The 19,753-nt window shown below is 38.7% G+C and overlaps 1 protein-coding gene across 2 annotated transcripts in view; it reads left to right on the top strand.

The window, feature by feature from the left end:
• The window catches only part of LOC141436291 (homeobox protein caupolican-like), a 64,658-nt gene that overhangs the window by 30,108 nt on the left and 14,797 nt on the right, over nucleotides 1–19,753 (top strand). For both annotated transcript variants that reach the window (XM_074099207.1, XM_074099200.1), the window contains exon 3: nucleotides 17,587–17,699. In XM_074099207.1, the coding sequence (XP_073955308.1) occupies nucleotides 17,587–17,699 (113 nt within the window). The remainder of the gene's footprint in view (nucleotides 1–17,586; nucleotides 17,700–19,753) is intronic.

Raw genomic sequence — 19,753 nt, 5'->3', positions numbered from 1 at the left:
ATTGTGCACTTGGAAATCGGAACTTGAAATATTTTTTAATCACTTAGTGACTGGTTACAGATTCGGCCGGAATCGGTGTAAAGCAATTCGTTTTATACAATTGGCATTCGGTGGCGGCCGGGAGGCACATGTGAAATCCGTTAAGCCCATCAAATCCTATTGAACAAAAGATGATCCGTTTTTGTCAAGTGCTAAAAGGAAGTTCCTCGGCGTGTAATCTCGCAGTGTGGCTCATAACGGAAGTCTTCACCGAGCATGACGCTTGGCTCCATTTACGATTTTAGTTCACTTCTTTGTTTTAGTGTTTCTCGTCGCGGTTTACATATTTTGATGTAGTAGCTTTAAGTTTGGGTAAAATTTTCAGATTGCAGTGTAGATAAAGTACTAAAACCCCAAATTATTCCAGAACAACTCATATTTAAATATGAAATAAACAGTTCGTTCAACTCTTATGGTAATTATAATATCATCTGGTAACACGCGTTAGTAATTGTGGATGCATCCCAAATCGCGGTTCTGATCTATATCTGTCATTGTATTTAACGAGGCCCGTACCTGCGTAGGTACGCTGTGACCCCGCACATGCATGTTTAATAACAGGTGTTTAAATGTATGTACTGTCATTGTGTGCTCTGTGCTCATACCCAGCTCACGACAAGCTCGGCCTGTTCCGTGCAAGCGACAATTTAGCGAACAATGACGATGCTACCACAAATACGACGGTGCTTATGTTGTGGCCACGTATGTTTTATTTTATCGCTCCGGCAATTTGGCCCTTAGTGGTTTAAAAATAGGATATAGTTCCGACTGGGCGGGAATGCAGTCGCGTGGAAAAATATGCAACTGCCATTTTTGTAGTGCGCGACTCCGGTGGCGCCGTCTGCGCGACCCACTAACAATACACGCCAGCGCCATCTTTTATCTATTGTGTGCTGTTGATAATCAATAAAAGCGGTTTATTGCGCGGGGGCGTTCAAACTGAGGTTTCAATGCTACCACTATTTACGTAAAACTGAAATAACCTTACTGAGGTAGGGTATTTGACAACTCCTTAATTTACCATTTTTTTATTTATTAAAGATCAAAAAGACAACAAGTTACATTACAGGTCTTAGTCCTATGGAGTAACAAGTTGGCAAAACAAGTACTTAGGTACCTATTTACACTTATAATTACAGACTATAAGCATATATATTTAATTAATAAAAGTAACAAAAAAAGGTAACAATTGTAACAAAAATAACAAATATAACAAAATTAGAATATAGCGTAAGTACTTACATCTGACTTACATACAAAACTTTTCACATATAGGTACACATACTTTTCCTCTCTATCCCCGCCCGTCCAGACATCAGCAAACACACCACACTCAAACTCTTTAGTATTGAACATGTTCAGTAGTTCAGTACATGTAGAGCGTTTTTTGCTTACTCCATCGCTAATTACTTACCTCCGTAGAGAAAATTGAATTGATTGACACAGCTAAACATTTTAACCCAAAAACAGAAAAACATTTTAACCGAAAAATTGAATTTGTTTTGTTTGTTAATACAATTTTTTAATTGGCAATAAGGAATACCTTGCCGCTCCGACATATCTGATGGCAACCATACAGACCTACCTACACACTTGTTTGTTCTTCGCTTGAACCAATCAAAATTTATGTAACGACCAATAACCCTGCTCAGAACAACGTTGATTTCGTGTTATTTGCCTTTGGGGTGGGTGATATTTGCTCAAGTGTGTTTCTAGTATCCATACTGAGCTCAATATTCAGAAAAGTTACTGCTGTCCTTAAACTAAAAAACAACGTTAACTAGAGATCGCATCCAATCATTTTCATTTTACTAGGGATCCCTAGTTAATGTCGCTTTAATATCTATATGTCTGTGTCTTTTTATCTGTCACAGAACTATATCTCACGACGCGGAATAGATAGACAATTTTGATACACATAATAATATGTATTTTATTACAAATAATAAGAATAAATTACAATTAAAAATCAAAGTAGTCCTAATTATACCAATATTAAAATAATGCTGCTACACTGCGTACATTTTGGTTTGAAACAAGGCTCGGTTTACCTCGGTTTTTCATAAACACCGCCGTTTATTTTGCCATATAGCATATTAAGCATATATTTTGAAATACCTACGAATTTCCACGGAACCCTCAGTGCACATGGTCGACTCGCACGTGAGCTAAACGTGAGGTGCCTGTCTGGCTATAAAGGCAGATATTTATTTATTTTCCCTTTTCTTCGTCTGTACGGTAACGAAGCTACGCTCAAATTAATTGGTCAAATAATAAGGTTATTTAATACAGAGATTGCGCTACAAATACAATATGGTATTTGACTATTTTGTATATGTTTATAAATTAAAACTACACAATGCCTTTGTTATCGAATAGAGAAACAATTTTTAAGCTAATTTATTGAATCAGGCGTTACTTTGCGGCTTAAGCTACCTTTATAAATAACAAAGTTATAAAGGTTTAAAATTCAAGACTAGACGCACACGCCAGTAGCGCCATACTGCTGCATAGAGAAAAGCGTTTGAGAAAGAGACAGGGATTTTTCAAAAAATCACTATAAATCCAATTTTCAACCGATTTCAGTTTTCTCTTCGCTAAACACTGTCTATAGATATATTTTCATAATAATATTAAGATATTGCAAATTCAGGAGTTGTCAAATACCATATTCCATTCAACTGGTGACTATCTACGAAAGCACAAAAAGGAGGCGTAAAAGTGGTAATTTTGGTACTATACCTAGTAAGTGGCATCCACGAAGACGCGTGATTTTGTCAAAATTAGCCATTAACGACATTGTAATAAGAACCACGGCACGCGTCATCATGAATGACTCTACCTATAAAATGGTACCTATTTCCTCAAAGTGATAACATTTCCATTCATCTTATTGAAATTTCTGTAGGTTGTTTATTGAGCCACATCTAGCATCGCACAAAAGTATTTAAGGGGTATGTAAATCAGCATTTTAAATATTCGTGTTTATGTGATAAACAGAAGCGTAATCTCGCTTTAATAAAGAGCTGGCAAATTGCGAGGAGGTAATATGTCTCGCCGGCATGTGCGCCGGCCGCGCTCCCTCTTTATTGCAAACGGAAATCTTCGATGAACCCCATCCCCCATATTGCGCTATAGCCGCCTGATAGACATATGACGGCGACATTCCAAATTAACGACTGCTACTCGTGAAAAGCGCATCTGCCATTGATGTTTATTTACGCTCCTGTTTTTTCCTTTTACTACCACCACATGGACGAATCTTCACGCTGAAAACTTAACGCTCCGCGGATGCTACAGCGATTAAAACAAGCAAAACGTTAGACGATTCGATTGTTATCCCGCGCATGGCGTGAAGATATTTGCTCTCGCGTGATGCATTAGCTTCAGCGATTCAGAGAATTAAAGACGTCCGACGTTATTAGATATGTAAAACACCTAGTTGTAACCTTAGGAGCCAAGACGGGATTATTTATGTTCTATTTTTAACACATTTAAATAACTAATTCGTCCCTGTCGCGTGTTTTTGTTATGTAAGCGAGTCTAATCTAAAATAACAGCCAGGCTGTCATCTAAGGGACAATCTGGAAAAAAAAGTTTCACAGTCGTTTCATTAGATATCGCGATTAAATTAAAAGTTAGATAAGAGGAGGGTAAAAAAACGAGCAACGGTCCAGGCCGACTGTAAAAACGTAACAAAATGCCAATTTAAATAAGTCACTAATCTTAAGTCAAAGAGAATAAGTTTAGAAAAAGGAGAGCAGAAATTCAATAAAGGAGGGCGATGAAGCAAGACACGAGATGCGCGGGCGACGCGCGCACGACCGAGAAGGAAAAATAAACAAATCTGAAGAGGAATCAGGCGAATTGAGAATAGCCATTAAGGTGTTAATGAGGGTCTTATTAAGCCGTCTACTCCCCGTGGGTGGTCGGCTTGTTGCCCGCTTTGTTCATTAATCACTGAACATTAACTCCCAACCTAATTACCAAACGTACGATACCTGTAACAGCCATGCAACTATTGCCACTGCTTTCCACTACTGGTTTTAATTTGTAATAAAATCTGCCGTTAGCGCTATTCGGATGATAGTTTACGGCTGAATATGCTTTCGAATTTATTTGAATGTATTCGGGAGAATAACAGAGGGTTCTCTAATTGGGATCAACTTAGAAAGGAATATATATCTTGGATAACGTTGATGCTGTTGATCACCACTTGTTCTATTATCTATTAATCCTTAATTCTTTTTCTACGCCTATAGGTACAAAAACTGTTAATAAGATTGTTGACTCTTTATACTGTATCGCAGTCTTGCAAGACATAAGAATTGTGCTGATGCTTTTTCCGATACTTCTGACCCTGTATTAGTAAATATTACATGTACAGTTTATCGGTATTTGCAAACGATAATGTTACTAGTGGACATAAAAAAACTCGCTTTATACTTAATTACGTAACCTATTTGTAGTGCAAAAAACGTATATTTGTAATGGCCATGGACTTAATGAATGGAATTCAATACGGTGCGGGTAAAGAACATACTTTAAAGACTTAAATTATTAAACGTTTTCGAGACACTAATTGATGTAGCTTGGTTTTAGCTCTGTAAATACGCGTGTATGCAAGTTCTAGCCCGACCAGAGCTTGGTTGCTTCGGTACTTACTAAAATGTTACATAAACACTACGAGTATTTGAAGAAATCCTAAAATAAGTCCTAAACAATATTTCAATTTTAATGTTATCGTTGAGTTAACTGTCACATTAAATGTAAATTTTACAACTGCATTATAAAAAGGTCAGTTATAAATGGTTTTAACCGCAAAAATCAATTTCTCGAGTAAGTACTTAATTCATAATCTTGAACTCGTATTGCATTCAACAGAAATTGCAGTGCACACTTGCAAGCCGTAAAATTTCTCAATTTAGTCACTTGGTAAAATGCCCGAAGTGTGTTGTATGTGCAACACTCGTGTAAATATAGCTGCAAAACAGGTAGATCGACCATTATTCTATCGCCAATCAATTAGTCACTGCAACCTCTCTTTCTGACTAATGGTCTTGTTACATTTTATTTATTTTCTAATTAGCTTGGAATAGGAAAGAGGAGAGTTACAAATGAACCATCGATCCATGTCTGTGAACTACGTTAAAGTATAAGGTGTCGTGAGAGTACACTGTAATATATGTGTCGGCCATGATGTGTACTGTAGGTGCTCAAATATGTCGCTAAGTACTTATCGATATTCTATAAATGGATAAGGTATCTTTAGATTGCACGGTGTCATAGATAAAGGGGTGTTTATGATACTAATATCATAATGGATGTATTGGTACTAATAAAGAGCTGGACGCCGCTTGCTACACGAAAACTTTATCACATACCTATTGCAGTTTCGAATCGGAATACAAACATTGATGTAGCACTTTTAAGAGTCACTTATAAAATAGATTACAGATAAATAGGTAGATACGCGAGATACAAATACGCTCAATAGTTATTTGGTTCATTAATTAAATTCAGCAATCCTTAAATGCCAAAAGACAAAACATTTATTTTATCTGAAATGATTGTGTTTTGTCATATCGGGCCGCCCTCCACTCAGTGTCAGCGACCATGTAAGATACACAAAACCACGTTGATAAATTCATAAATCACCGACTTACATATGTCATTTTTGTAATCACGACGTATCTATATGCGTTGTAGCCGGTACATAGGTATTATTAAGCAATGGAGTCGATGAGCCGACGAAACGTGGGTGGGCTTATCAGTAGGCACATCGGCGATTTGACACAAATTCGTTATACTTAGATTATGTGACATCTGATAAAATGTTGTAAGGCACCGCCTCGTAGTGATTGACACCCCGCTTGTTGACATTGCGATAGTGACGTAGGCGCACTTCTGTGTGCCCGCCCTTATCTGCCGGTCACATAAGCATGTTACCGATACCGTCTAAGTGCTGGATGGACGAAGCAGCGGCTATATAAAGCACCGTGCGTGTTTGCGAATCGATCCGTCGCAACTCTGACGGAGCGACAATAATGACTTATAAACAATCGCGTTTCTGCAACCCTCGTCTCACCTCGAAAGCGTTAATTGCTCCGCAAATATACTCATCTTCGCACTAAGCGTTTACTTGCCGACTTTAATGACTGGGCAAACAGCGCGGCTCGCGGTCAGCCGCGCTGGCTGGCTGCTCATAAATCTTCGGCTTTTCCCCGATTTCCCGGCGACCCGCCGCGGCTCGCCCGCTCGGCCCTCCGTCCGACACCACTCTTATAAATTACCTACACGCTTCCACTATAAATCAAACAATACCCCAGCTAAATGTATTTACTATTGTTTGAATACACTTCCAACACTATCATGGGCCGTATCTTGACCGCGTTGATGCGATAATTCACTCGATCATTTGCGGGGTCATACGTCGGCCGGCGTTAGTCAGCGGTCTCGGCGGTTAAAGGAAATGTGTTAGTTATGACCCTTTGTCTGGGCCGGAACCGGAGGATATTGTGACCGGTTCCGTGCGAAGGCATTCGCGATCAATCTTGAGAGGAAAGTTGCCTGGACGCGGCCGGAGGAAGTCGTCTAATGCGGGATAATTGCAAGGAGAAGCCGACCGAATAACCGACCAGCAAATTGCCTTTTTGGGTTCGAAATGGATACCTACATTCGCGATTTGCACGTATCTCTAATTTTACATCCGAACATATGGTAATGTCTCAACTGTCTCCTTTTACTCCCCATTTTATGCACATGTAGTTAAATTGCCTTTCTCTTATGGCCTGTTGTTCCACACTCGACTGGATTTGAATGGTTAATTAAACAAATAAGATTCAATTAGGCGTGTCCAGCCGAGCCCAAAATTTATAACCCAAAATTTACTCAATGATTTGCAACATTAAATTTGAGGTTAGCGGTAGTAAAACCTAACAGGCAATTATTTTTGAATTAAAAACAGAGCGTTTTACAATGGCAACTTCTGCTTATTAAATAAGTTGAAGATGATATTTCATGTAAATATTTAAAAACAAAAATGAGAGTATCGATTTTTTATACAATTATTAAGTTCAATTCCTTTAGCAGTTAATTATGAATATATTTACCTGCGAGTAAGTTAATAAACACAGCTTAGTATGAACAGTGTTCGCGGTCGCGTCCGTCTCAGGCGAAGCAATGTGTGACCATTTAACATCATAAAGGTGCTTATTCAGTTCGTTATCTTGGCCGGAAGTAAAAAAAAAACGTAATTTTTGTCCGCCTCACCCGCCGCGCTAAGCATTAGTTGAATAAAAAATAAGGTGCCGATGAAAAATGAGATAGTTTTAACTAGATATATTGTTTTTTATTTTAATACGTGTTTAGGGTACCGTTTGTGGGCGTTGAACGGTCGGCTTGTTGTTTGGTTGAGTGACGCTTATTTAGAATTTATCTTAGGACCAATTTAAAATAAATACGATGTTATCCTATCCTACTAATGTTTAGATGAGAAATTCTATGAAGATGTTCGTATGTTTATTAGACATGGGTAATCTCGATTCCGACAAGTGATCACTAAATCCAGCTCCGATAGCGAAACCGAACCCAATTATTGATTTCGATACTTCTATATTGAATCAAGTTATGTAGGTAGAACATTTTTTTTTCTGTAGCGAAAGCTAAGTAATTCTGTTACCGAGGTACTGCAATTCCGATTCTTGAGAATGATCATTTTGAATTTTGAGTCGCTTCAGATTTACTAACGGCGTACCGACTCAGCACCCATCGGTACCCGACCGAACTATACGATCCGAGTTTATGTGATTGAACGTAAGCGAATTGAGTGCTGGATCACCGATCGCGGGCCACTCGATCCAATATAGGTTGGTTGGAGTTAGAAACTCCTCGGAGTTCTTATGATTTGAAAGGAGCCGACAAGGGGTTTCAAGCTTCAGATCAGGATTGACCTATCTGTAATATTTGTGGCTTGATCACATAATAACGGCTAGACGGATTTGGCTGACATCTAAAAGGTATACAGATAATTTATAATCTGTATCACATCGGGTACTTTTATTCCGTTTTTCATAGTTCTTGCCAGACAGTGCACGAATTCTTCACAGACGAAGTCGCGGGCAACAGCTAGTAAGGTAATAAATATTAAAAATGCGATATGACTTTCTATTTATACAAACAGGGCTATTAATTTAAAGTACCATTTAAAGGCGACCTATGAAGTTGTTTTTTAATACTAAACGAATTGCAAAATAACCTGCAATTGTTGGTTTTATTTACCGTTTAAATGTTGTAATTTCGTTTCGGTGAAATCATAAACTCAAAGTACTCAGCGATACGCCAATCCTTATTTAATGAATAGTGAAATCTTAATTGAATTTTTACGACACGCCCGTTATAATGCAAATGTCGAAATAAAAACCAACATGCGGTCAAATGGTGATAAATTAGTGACGAATCCGCACACAGTATATAGACTGTTGCACCATTGAGTCCGATGGATAAAAAACAAACATTTTACGAAGACAAAGTTTAAATTAAAAGTACGCTTCTGGAAGTTTTTGGAAGAATGAAGAAATATGTTTGTTATAATTCTGTTAACTATTTACTTAAATAAATAACTAAACAGTATTACAACCTAGTGTTTAAGTAAGTCGTTTTTGAGACTTTATAAATCAGTTATCATTTCTTATTGTGTAGGTACGTATATGCCTATTATTATTCACGACAGGGATTTGCAAATAATGAAACATGTCAATCCGCGTATAATAGGACTAAAGGAAAAGCAGCACTCGCTTTACTTCTGTAAACAGGCTTATTCCTAAGCCCATAAGATTTTTTGCAGTACAAACACAAAAAGGGCCAGCTTACCATGAAATGGCAAAAATTTAACGCCGTTTATAATATTATGACACTATTTCTTAATCGAACAACGACCACCGGGGAACTCTACGGAATAAATGATATGTCAGCGGCAACAATGACATGAATGAAGACGTCTGAGTCTCTAGTTGCACCCATATTCAGTGGAAAATAATCGCAGAGCCGCTTTACAGTTGGCAAGTTTGGAGTGAGTTTTTTGCGGGTTATTGTAGCGATTCGGACAGATGTCATAGGCAGGGAAGCCGCGGCAACAAAGCCGCCCCGGGGGCGCTTTGTCCTCCTCCCCGGCCTCCCCCCTCACCATTAACACTGACACCTCTCCTACATTCATTCCTGTATCAAAATAATACGTATAAATTATTCACTTTATTTATTACAATGTTCATTGTAGAATAGTTATTGCTCTAAATGGTTTTTAATGTCCCTATTTTATAAGTAATTTATACGTGGAGTCACTTCACAGCTGCATTTTACCCTCCAATGACGGCTATTAGCAAAGCATCAGATAAATGCGTTATACGACCACCGGGGCCCGGAAACTCTTACGAGCTGTCCTATTGTATTTAATTCGAGTTATTAATTCAAATCGCTTAAAGGTATTCAGGAATTGGTTGTGTAAAGTTTTCAATGTGTTAATTAATACCTACGAGTGTTTGGGAGTGTGGCTGTGGCGCGAGTTGCGGGGTAGTTGGAGATCGGTGTGCGAGGCGGCGCAACCGCGACCGCGCCTCGCCGAATCAATCACGGAGGCTCAATAATTGATCGCCTTCGGCTGCGCCCTCTCCCCCGACCTAATTACCTCTCTCGCCCTCCACACGGCTCATTAAAGACCGTCTGTTGTTTGTTCTCCTAATTAAAGTGGAGCTTTATCGGTCTCGGGCCCGTCTAATTGATATCATTGCGAGCGTTTACGATCATTGAATTACGGCGGCCGCGATCGATTACCGCCGCGCGGCAGTTAAACGTGACCGCACATTGTCTACTCCTGAGCTCCAATTGACTTGTTTAATCCCGGTTTATTGGTTATTTATTTATGGACGCCGCGCCGCCGACGTGAGCGTCCCCATGACGGAACACATTCAAATCTAGTCGTTGCGTGGAATACTTACGTTGTAAACTCATTACACAAAAATTACTCTATTTTCAGATGTAGAGAAACAGAAAAATACACACGAAAATGTGAATAAGTCATGAAATATTTTTATCGGTACCGATTCCGAGTCAAATTGCAATTATGGGCAATCGTTCGCATTTCAATAATGCGTGTTGTTAGTGCTGGAGTGATTAAGAACACAATATCATGCCTAATAAAATAATATCAACTCGATACCGGCGTTACAACGTTCCGCCAAGTGGAAAATAACCAATTTCGTTTAAATCACAATCTAGCAATTCTTTGATACCCGTGAAATTGCCGTAACGAAATAAATGTTAAATAAAACGTAAAATAAAATTATTGTGCCTCCACAAACAAATAATTGGAACGGCAACATACCTACAGTATACCCGCGCCCGGGCCCGCTCGTTTTATGGCTTATTTGGGGGAAAGCTTTATTGAACTTAGCCACGTCGTCCCCGTGCACTGCAAATACAGCTCTTAATACCCCCAGCGCAGGATCGATAGTCGCGCACACGCTGCCAATCGAGTCTCCACCGTGCGGCATGAAATGACTTTTTCGTTTGTACTCGCTCTTTTATCCACTTACAGTCATCTTTTTTTCCACTTGCTACAATTCACTTTCAGATTTCGCTAGTATGGGGCACCGTGGCATCGTAGTTACTTTTATTGTTAGAATAATATTGCGCTCTATGTAAATCGAGCTTAAAACTTTTATTACTACCAATGTTTTATATAAAAAACAAGTGATTAAAGCTTTATAGCTCTTGCGAGTTAGGTAAAGCTATCATGTAATCAGTGAGTATCCAGATAGTTCACTAAAGTTTTATATGTACATAGATATTGTGTTAACTCTAAAGCCGTTTGCGAGCGCCGCAGCACGCAACGCCTTTCCTTTGTCATATCCATAATCCAATCACCAACCAAACTTTGGCTCGGCTCGGCCGAACTAACACCAATACAGTTTATGAAGCAGAAAATGGCTAAACACTACACGACACCCAAGTAATATCGAGCCTTTAACTGCGTACAGTAGCCAGGAAGCTGAGTTGTGAAATGATGAAGTGTAGTCGATTTGGCAAAGAGTCGGGGCGGCGCGGCGCCTGAGGCTCGGGGGTCAGTCAGTAAGCAACTCCAACCACCGACGGGGCAAAAATTTATGAACCGTCAAATAACTTATCACCAGTTTAATGCAATGAAATAAACGAGCCTTATTTATAACCGCACCGATCACTCGGGGTTTTAGGGTTCGATTCAAATGAGCGCGGGCGTCCTGGAAGTGGCATGGATTAACTTCCCCGCACCCATTAACTGGAGCCGAGCAGTTAAAGGGTTGATTTTGCACTCGCTACTACTAGTCTAGTACAACTTATATAGTTTTAAATTGGGATATTTTCCGTCGCGTTGTTAATTATTTCAGGTATATTCTAAATAGCATTACTATACCTGAGAGAAGCTGCGAGTTTCAGTGAAAATTTCGCGATACGCGTTGGAGTTGAGGCGGCGAGAGCGCGTTTCATACTGAACCCTCACGGTGGGTTTCGCGGCCGATCGATTTTTTGTTTAAGGGTCGCATCCTAGTTGGCTTTTATTTATGGATCTTCTCGCGCGTGTGAATAACGTTAATAGTGGGGCCAGCCCCTTTCGCTTCTGTTTATATTTATTTGGGGTTGGCGTAATGAGTCTATCTGGCGCGCTGACTCGCGAACTCTGTGGAGAATTGATTAATACGTTGTTAGACTCAGTCTTACGGAAAAGGGGGACGAATTGGTTAGGATGCGATTTTTAGAGTTAATAAACGAGCTTTGTAATGCGTTAAGCACGAATTAAAGATTGTTTATTGAGTGTGTGATGGCTATGCCGGTTAATTAACAGGGCATATATTTTAATGAGTCATCGTAGTGCATGGAAATAGTTTATTTATGGACGTCAGCCATGAGATACGTTGTTACAGTTAGCACTTTAATATCCCTGTGTAAGTAGATAAGCTGGCATTTTCTACAAGCGAACGTGTTTTGTTCGCGTCCAATGAACATTCGTTTTGATATCAACTTTGACACCTTTCTACCCCTAGTCCACTGCTTATCTATTCCGAGTGCAGCTGTTCTTTTTTCTGCCATACGTACCTATCTATTGGAGTGACAAAGCCGTATCAATAATAAAGTGCATATGAATAAAATTATATTTCTTTTGATTATTTGAAAACCGTTGGTTTGAACAAAATGTAGCTTTACAGATTTTTTTATTAATTATTAATACTGGTTGCTTATTGTGGTTATCTATAAAGTTAGTACTGACTGTAATATCTCAGAAAAGGTTTGCAAAGAGTTGAAATCCCAAAAGCATTTTTAAGATTTTACGGATTATAAATATGCTATTGTAGTAACTTTTTTGTAATGATGTGGCCAATATCTACATAATCCCTACCTAGTAGGTACCTAATAGGACAAAAAGGTTTTATTTAATCTTTGATGGAAATATATAAACTGGTTCCAATTTTTCCACAAGTAAAAAATAATGATTCGGATTAATTATAGGGCTGCCAATTCCTCAGTACATGCCATTTTTTTAGATCAAATTTCTCGGATTGAAAAATAAACAATTGTTTGTTAGTGATTTTTTTTATTTATTTTTAGTTCCTCGCGACAACAAGGATTGTGATGCTATACGACCAAACAGTCGCAGTTAAAAACATTTCGCGTCAACTCTGAATCTTAACTACATTTCATTCAAAAACAAAATGCCATCGAGATTAGTGTCAAAACCCTTGTTTATCTAAGCAAACTCAATAAAGCCGTGTATTATAGGTAGGTAATGTAATCATGGGCCAGGCACGTGGCGCTCGGCCGGCTCGGCTAATGCTAGGGGCGAGGCAATCATCACTCATGGTTAGAGCGACCTCTGCCACCGCCAGCCCCAAGGATGCAATTTTTATCACTGGCAACACCTACGCTTTGTCAAAAGAGGATTAGGACTTTAGTCTCGTTCATATCTCAAAAAACATGGATTCAAAACTGCTAATAGGAGGCCTACTTATTTATGTATGCTAACTAAGTGGACATATTGCTATGGACATATGTAATTAAGTGGACGTCCTACGGCTGATATGATAATGATGATAATCCAAAACAGCGCATAATTGACTATCTTAACTCTTGAAGAAATTAAATTCATTTGACCTGTTGAATTTTTACTTCAATAAACGGAAAAAGTACCACGTAAATTATTTGTGCTTCTTGTGAAAGAAAATAGGTAAAACTCAGTGCTACTTGTCAGGAGAGTTTAAGTTTGAAAATAAATCCTTCGGTATAGGAGGCGTTTCTGCTAACTTAAACATGGCGCAGATAAGTAAGTATACATATTAATCATGCGAAAAAAACGGTAAAATTAAATTTTAAATAAATGTTTTCTTTTTTCAAATAATACTATAATTTTTCTAAAATTATTATTCGATTTAGCTTTAAAGTTCAAATTTTTTGGAAGAGTCAGTTTCAATTAAAAAGGAAAATTATTACAAATATATTATATCACAGATAATTAAGAGCACCTACTTATATGTTGCGTGTTACTAGGTAGGTACGGAACGGTAAGTTTCTGCTTAGGTAAAAAAAACTTACGCTTATATGCTGCTTAATTTAGATGGCAGTGATTTATATATTTTCAGACTTAATTTTGGCGAATTCAAATCGTACTTGTTACGTTAAACTGGCAATGTTTTTGTTCGGACTTTTTTTTACCGTGTGAATCTCAGACAAAACTTTTTGACGCGTTTAATGCCAATGGTCATAAATCTCAGCGGGAACTGCCACTGGCAGCCCCGGAGGCGTAATTTTCATCTGTGGCAACACTAAAGAGTTGCGGACGTGAATTTGTCACAGTTCGAGGAACAGAGGGGATATACGCTTATTCTATCAGCCAAGCATTGGACGTTTAAATTTAAATGCGTTTTGTTTTCTAGTTTGAATCTGTCTAATCCACGCATCAAAGATAGCGTGGTCACCATGTTAAGAAGACAAAAAAAGATGGTATCAGTTTCGTCTGCTCTAACTTATCGAAGTTACATTGAGATGAAAGTCCTGACTGCCTTTAGAATGATCTGTGTTTAAATTATAGTGTCTACGACTATATCACACGCGGTGAAAACTTACTAGTACGATATTGTGAAACATTATTTACCGTATACCTATGTATATTCAAGTCAAGAGGTTAGACATATTCCAATTTTCCGTCTCTTTCTGCAATCTTAAACACGCGCTCAAGAAAAACTGCAATCGCATAATTGTTTTTAATTATGACGGACAATTTGTCTCGACTAACTCGAATAACTTCAACTAACAACCTGGTAAATAATAACAACCTCCTAGGACAATAATTAAGCAATTATCAAACAATGGTGTACCAACGTATCTAATTGAAATGCTAATTATATTAATGTACGAGTCTTTGCTACATTGCTGCGATATGCTAACTTAGATTATGAACTAAAACAATTATTTTGCTGACCTAGGTTGCGGGTGAGCAAAGTAATTGTTTTTAGTTCTTTGATATGGACCTCCGCAAAATACTACCTGATTCAATAAATTAGCTTAGATTATGTTATAGACCCCACGCACTCAGGATTCAAGAAGTCGTGATCTAAGCTGAGGGAGTCCAGTGAGATATTAAAGACTATAATAACCACTGAATCGATATAGATTCAATTTGGTATGTATTTAGATAATTTGAAACCCTAGGAAGGCCGTGGGGCAAATTTTACCTCTGGTAATTGACTGATAATTGTTGGATAATTTTACCATTATTAAGAGATGAAATTGTAAAATTCACAAATTTGAAGAGTTGCATTTACGTTATGTACAGTCGCGTTCATAAACTTGCGAGCAAAAATTTGATCAAAAATATCTGAACACCACTCTATTGTTAACAGCGTAGAAGCGTGTTCTGATATTTTTGATCAAACTTTTGCTTACAAGTTTATGAAGTCGACTGTACAAAACAGACATCTAACAAACTTATTTTGTACACCCTTTTTGTCAAATATGCATGAATCCAAAATAATACAAAATTAACCTAATATTACGCCACAAATTAAGATTTTTTTTACACTATTAAACAGTATAAGTAAGGTCACTAGTTTCCTAGACGAATTAACTTTGAATTGACCTGTTGAATGTTCCGTTATTGGTGTGTTTTATTGGAACAGTGATTTTCACGTTTTTTTTTCTTTTAGTTACTTGTGCTGTAAAGCCTTCAAACAATTCTATATCTACTTAAAGAACCCTATAAGATTTGATTCTCACGGTAATTGTATGGAAGTACACTTTTAAAGGGTGTAGCGTTTTATCACGTTAACTCAGGAACTTATTTTTTCACGGTCGCAAGAGACCGTAGCTCTTAGTATTGCATATTAATTTCAACTTGAGCTGGCCGGATGAGACGCACAACAGACAGACGACCGAGAAAGAGCTACAAATATTCATTTTTGCCTCATGAGGTACGAAACAATAAAAAAATTGAATTTGAATTTGAATTACCGAAACCGCAAGAGCGCTGGCCTAATCGATCGAATCGAGATTGTGTCGTTTACTATATTAATGCGTTGAAAGAAACATCCTGTAGAATAACTTCGCGGCAACTACAGGGCGTCAAAACATGCATCATGCTTACTATAATTATCCCAACCTTCGGCGTTAGTTAAAATGCCCAGTTTAACCCGAACACTCTGTTTTGGGCTGAAAAAAAGTGTTTCGCGCTCAAAATTCCGACCAATTATAATAAAAGTAATGTATCACCTGTACATTTAAACGGTCAGGATGCAGTCGAGGATATAGTTTGTTCGAGTACAAACTGTATTGGCTGCGCGGACTTAAATATTGAATTCGTATTTTAAAATATACAGTGTTTTTCAAGCGGTCAATAAATATGTGTAAAATAGCCTGAATGGCTTCGAGAAAAGTATGGTACGGCCGTGCCTTTGTTTTTTTTTGGCGGGGGCACTAACGTGCCCCCCAGATTGACAACATACCTACGTTATGTTACGATTAATAAATTCTCGCTAAAATTAAGTTGCAATGATATCTATAAAGGTGTCTATTTTGAAGATAATATGCTTGTTTTTAGCTTTTAAGTCTTAGTGCATTAATTTTTTTTAACTGATTTTTTTTTAACTTATATACTGTTCAAACTTAAATATACTCGTACATATCATGCGTTAACTCGACCACTAAAAATTGGCTAATTTCCTCTTCCAAGATTCAACCCATAACAACAGAGCAACTTAGATAAAAGCTTGTAAAAAAGACTTAAAGTTCTAAAACACCACTTTTTCTAACATCACGTGAAGACATCTGTGTGAAAAGCCTTTGCGTTAAACTAACATTATCCTAAAAGGAGGGAGTAAATGAGATAATTTTACTCAGTTATTTCGCGGCCAGTGCTCCATATGGGAGTATCATATCGTAACACTTTTCAATTTATTATCGCGCAAGTCACATTGGGGGAGTCAAAGACTGGGGCCGTCAGTGACGGAATCGTTCACACTTTTAATTTAGTTGCGTCTAATGTATGCGAATAGCTGAGGGAACCCTCCGGCCCTCACTCGAACACTGTTAAACAACTATCAGGCGCAGAGGGTGCGTAGGCCTTAATAGTTTTCCCCTTCGCATCCATACATTATGCAAATACGCTAGTGATATGTCAGCCCGTACACTTGGGAGTTTTATTGTTGTTCCTGCGTTTATGCCCTTTTATGAAGTTAACTTTAATTAAATTGGAGCTGGCGCTGGCGCATTTGTAAGGCCGATTGACTGAGAGGTATTAAGGCCGAGATTTATCTGCTTACACATGGGCTTAGCGATGTGAGAGCCCGAGATATTAGCTAACGACGGTTTAAAAAGATTACGCGCGACACTCGGATCCATTATAATGGCTTTTACTTATTTTAAAGGGATTCCGCGTTTTTTCTTGCATAGGGGGTACTTGCACAATTTACCTATTATATGTAGCTAGAAAAAAAAATTGGTAGAGCAAGCTATACACAAAGATTTTTTCTACCCTTACAACCAATTCCTTACCTTCACTTTTAACTAAAACAAAAAAAACTGTACCTACATGTCAAACAAGTCGGGTTTTCCACTTTTCCAATAGTCCTATGATCCAATTGTCTGAAAAAAAAATCTTACTTATTAAGAGATCCGATGAGAATACAATAATCAAGTACCTACCTACCGCGATACAAAATGATGTTTCAATATATTTTTTTAAGTTATGTCGGTTAACACTTTTACTTTTATATATAGAGATTGCATTCATGTTAAATTCTAATCAAATCGTACATCAGGCACAGTAGAGACAATATAAATAACTAACATCATTTGAAGTGAAGGACAAAAATGTTTAATTAAAGATACTTTGATCAATGTAAAACTTACCGACTCAACTGCAGCCTAGGTAAACTGAAACTTCAAGTGGCCTTCCCCAGTTAGCAAGGATAGCGGGATACAACGAAGGGCCGTGGGCATGTTTGTTTATAGAGTCGTGCGGTGTTTCAGAGTAACCCTTACGCGCTGAAGGAGGGCGGCGGAGAGATGTCTGCGTGGACGTCCGCGGGCCTGCAACCCTCCGGCGGCTACTACCCCTACGACCCGACGCTAGCCGCCTACGGGTAAGTCCCTCGGGTCCAAAAGACCCTAAAGGTCCATTGCCAACGCCACTTTAGATAAAGCCCACGCCGCGCCGCTATAGGATTAACATAACACTTTCCTATCAAGACTTATCTCTCTAATAGATTGCAATGCGAAGGCTCGTGTTTGTTGCTCGCTCTGACTTTAATAAATATTGTTGTGCTGTGTACATGTTACCCTCCGTCTGTATCGGCGAAGGATTTGAGCCACGTTTTCCTGAGTGACAGTGCGTAATAAAGCCGAATGCATTAAAGTTCGTCTTTTGTGACATGACGCATCCAGCGCACATGTTAGTTTTACAATCGCACATGGGACACCGACCCTTGGCGAAACAAGATGGAGTGCCACGTTTTTTTTTGCTTGCTTGATTAGGCAATAAAGTTATTGGACGATTTTGCCTGTCAGTTTCATGACATGTCTCGTCTGATAGTCTAACAACTATTAAGAAAAGCTAACATCATTATTGAAACTAAATATACAAGTATACTGTTACTCTCACTTTGATCTTACCGTGTATTTGACATCGAATGACTAATGTTATGAAGATAACTTCACACTCTAGTAACTTGCGGGTTAAAAGTTTCAATGCATCGTCAAACTCTGACACCTTACACAATTTATAAGCGGCGAAACTTTGATGTTGTGCGCGGAAACATATCGGGTTACGGATCAAAATTTCACGTAGGTTTGATAGGTATATTAAGAGAAATCGACAAAAAAAACGCTAACTAAAATAAAAAGTCCCTCTTGGAAGCGCTGTTAAATTACAGGGATTCTCAGTAGACGACTCTATTTACGAAAATAGATTAAACCGTTTAAGTGTCAGCTGGTAATAAACGAATATAGTCACAATGCGCGTACACACAAGAACGCGGCGTAACATTAAAAAAAACTCAGTACCTATCCAAATGGATGTTAGTAAGTCTAGTGTTTTTCGCGACCAATTTCACTATAACGCGTTCGGTTATTCGTGAGTACAAAAAATACGAGCTGGACGCAATTTGCCTATGTTTTTTGACACTTTTAAAAGTGGTTACCATAATCCTTTTTGAATTAGCCTTCAGCTGCGGCGTGTTAGCGCGGGCCGCGGCCGTGCGTGTCGACGCGAGGGGCAAATGCCGACGTAACCACTCCCGACCGCTCCACCTCTCTTTTCGACGTAAAACCAACCCGGGAGAGTGACAGAGAAGAATGAAACCACATCCATTCCGCGATAGTGCCTGATTAATTCACAGTTTTTCTTTGAAACGAGATCGGTCGACGCGTTGCGTTGACGTTTTCGGCAAACTTATCAACTCGTCAGACGCGGGGTGGGCCGCCGCGCCGCTACTTTATTTATTTATATTCAACCGCCGACGAATGCTTCCAATTTATATAAATTGAGAATGACCGCCATAAGACTGTCATAACAATGTACTATATGCACGCATCAATCAAGCAGAAGTTTCACGGCGATCTCGAGATTTATCCCTCCATGAATCACGTTAAAACTGCCTGAAAATAAAAACAAATCATGATACATCAAAGCAGAGTTATGCTGACAATCCGGCTCCGCTCGACTTAATATATAGCGGCGGGGCGTTATAATCTAAAAATAATTAGAGGCGACATTAGTTTTTATGCGTAAAAAAGACGTAGCGATAGCAAGCCGGTGTTGGGACGCTACGGAAATATACCGCGCGGCGTGATATATCGCGCCCGCGCCCGCGCGCGCAATTGTTCGCAGCGCGCACAGGGTGCTCCGCGCTCCATCGCTCCACGCCCGACCACTATAAAAGTCAGACCACCTCCCGATCACGATAACAAATCGAACTAAAAACACCAAGCGTGAAAACATCGTTTCGAAGAATAAAAAACATACCTCATTATACCATTCCCGTAAAACGATCAACTGCATCAACAAACAATATTCATTCAGTTGCAAACCACGTAATTACAGACAGTTGCCAACAAAATTGTTGCATATTCATTTCTAAAGAAAAACTTCACAAGAGTCTCGTAAAACGTTCCGGGGGCCGCAATAAGTTAGCTGGGC

The sequence above is a fragment of the Choristoneura fumiferana genome, chromosome Z (genome assembly GCF_025370935.1).
Source record: "Choristoneura fumiferana chromosome Z, NRCan_CFum_1, whole genome shotgun sequence".
Lineage (NCBI taxonomy): Eukaryota > Metazoa > Arthropoda > Insecta > Lepidoptera > Tortricidae > Choristoneura > Choristoneura fumiferana.
This window is presented reverse-complemented; position numbering and strand designations above follow the sequence as displayed.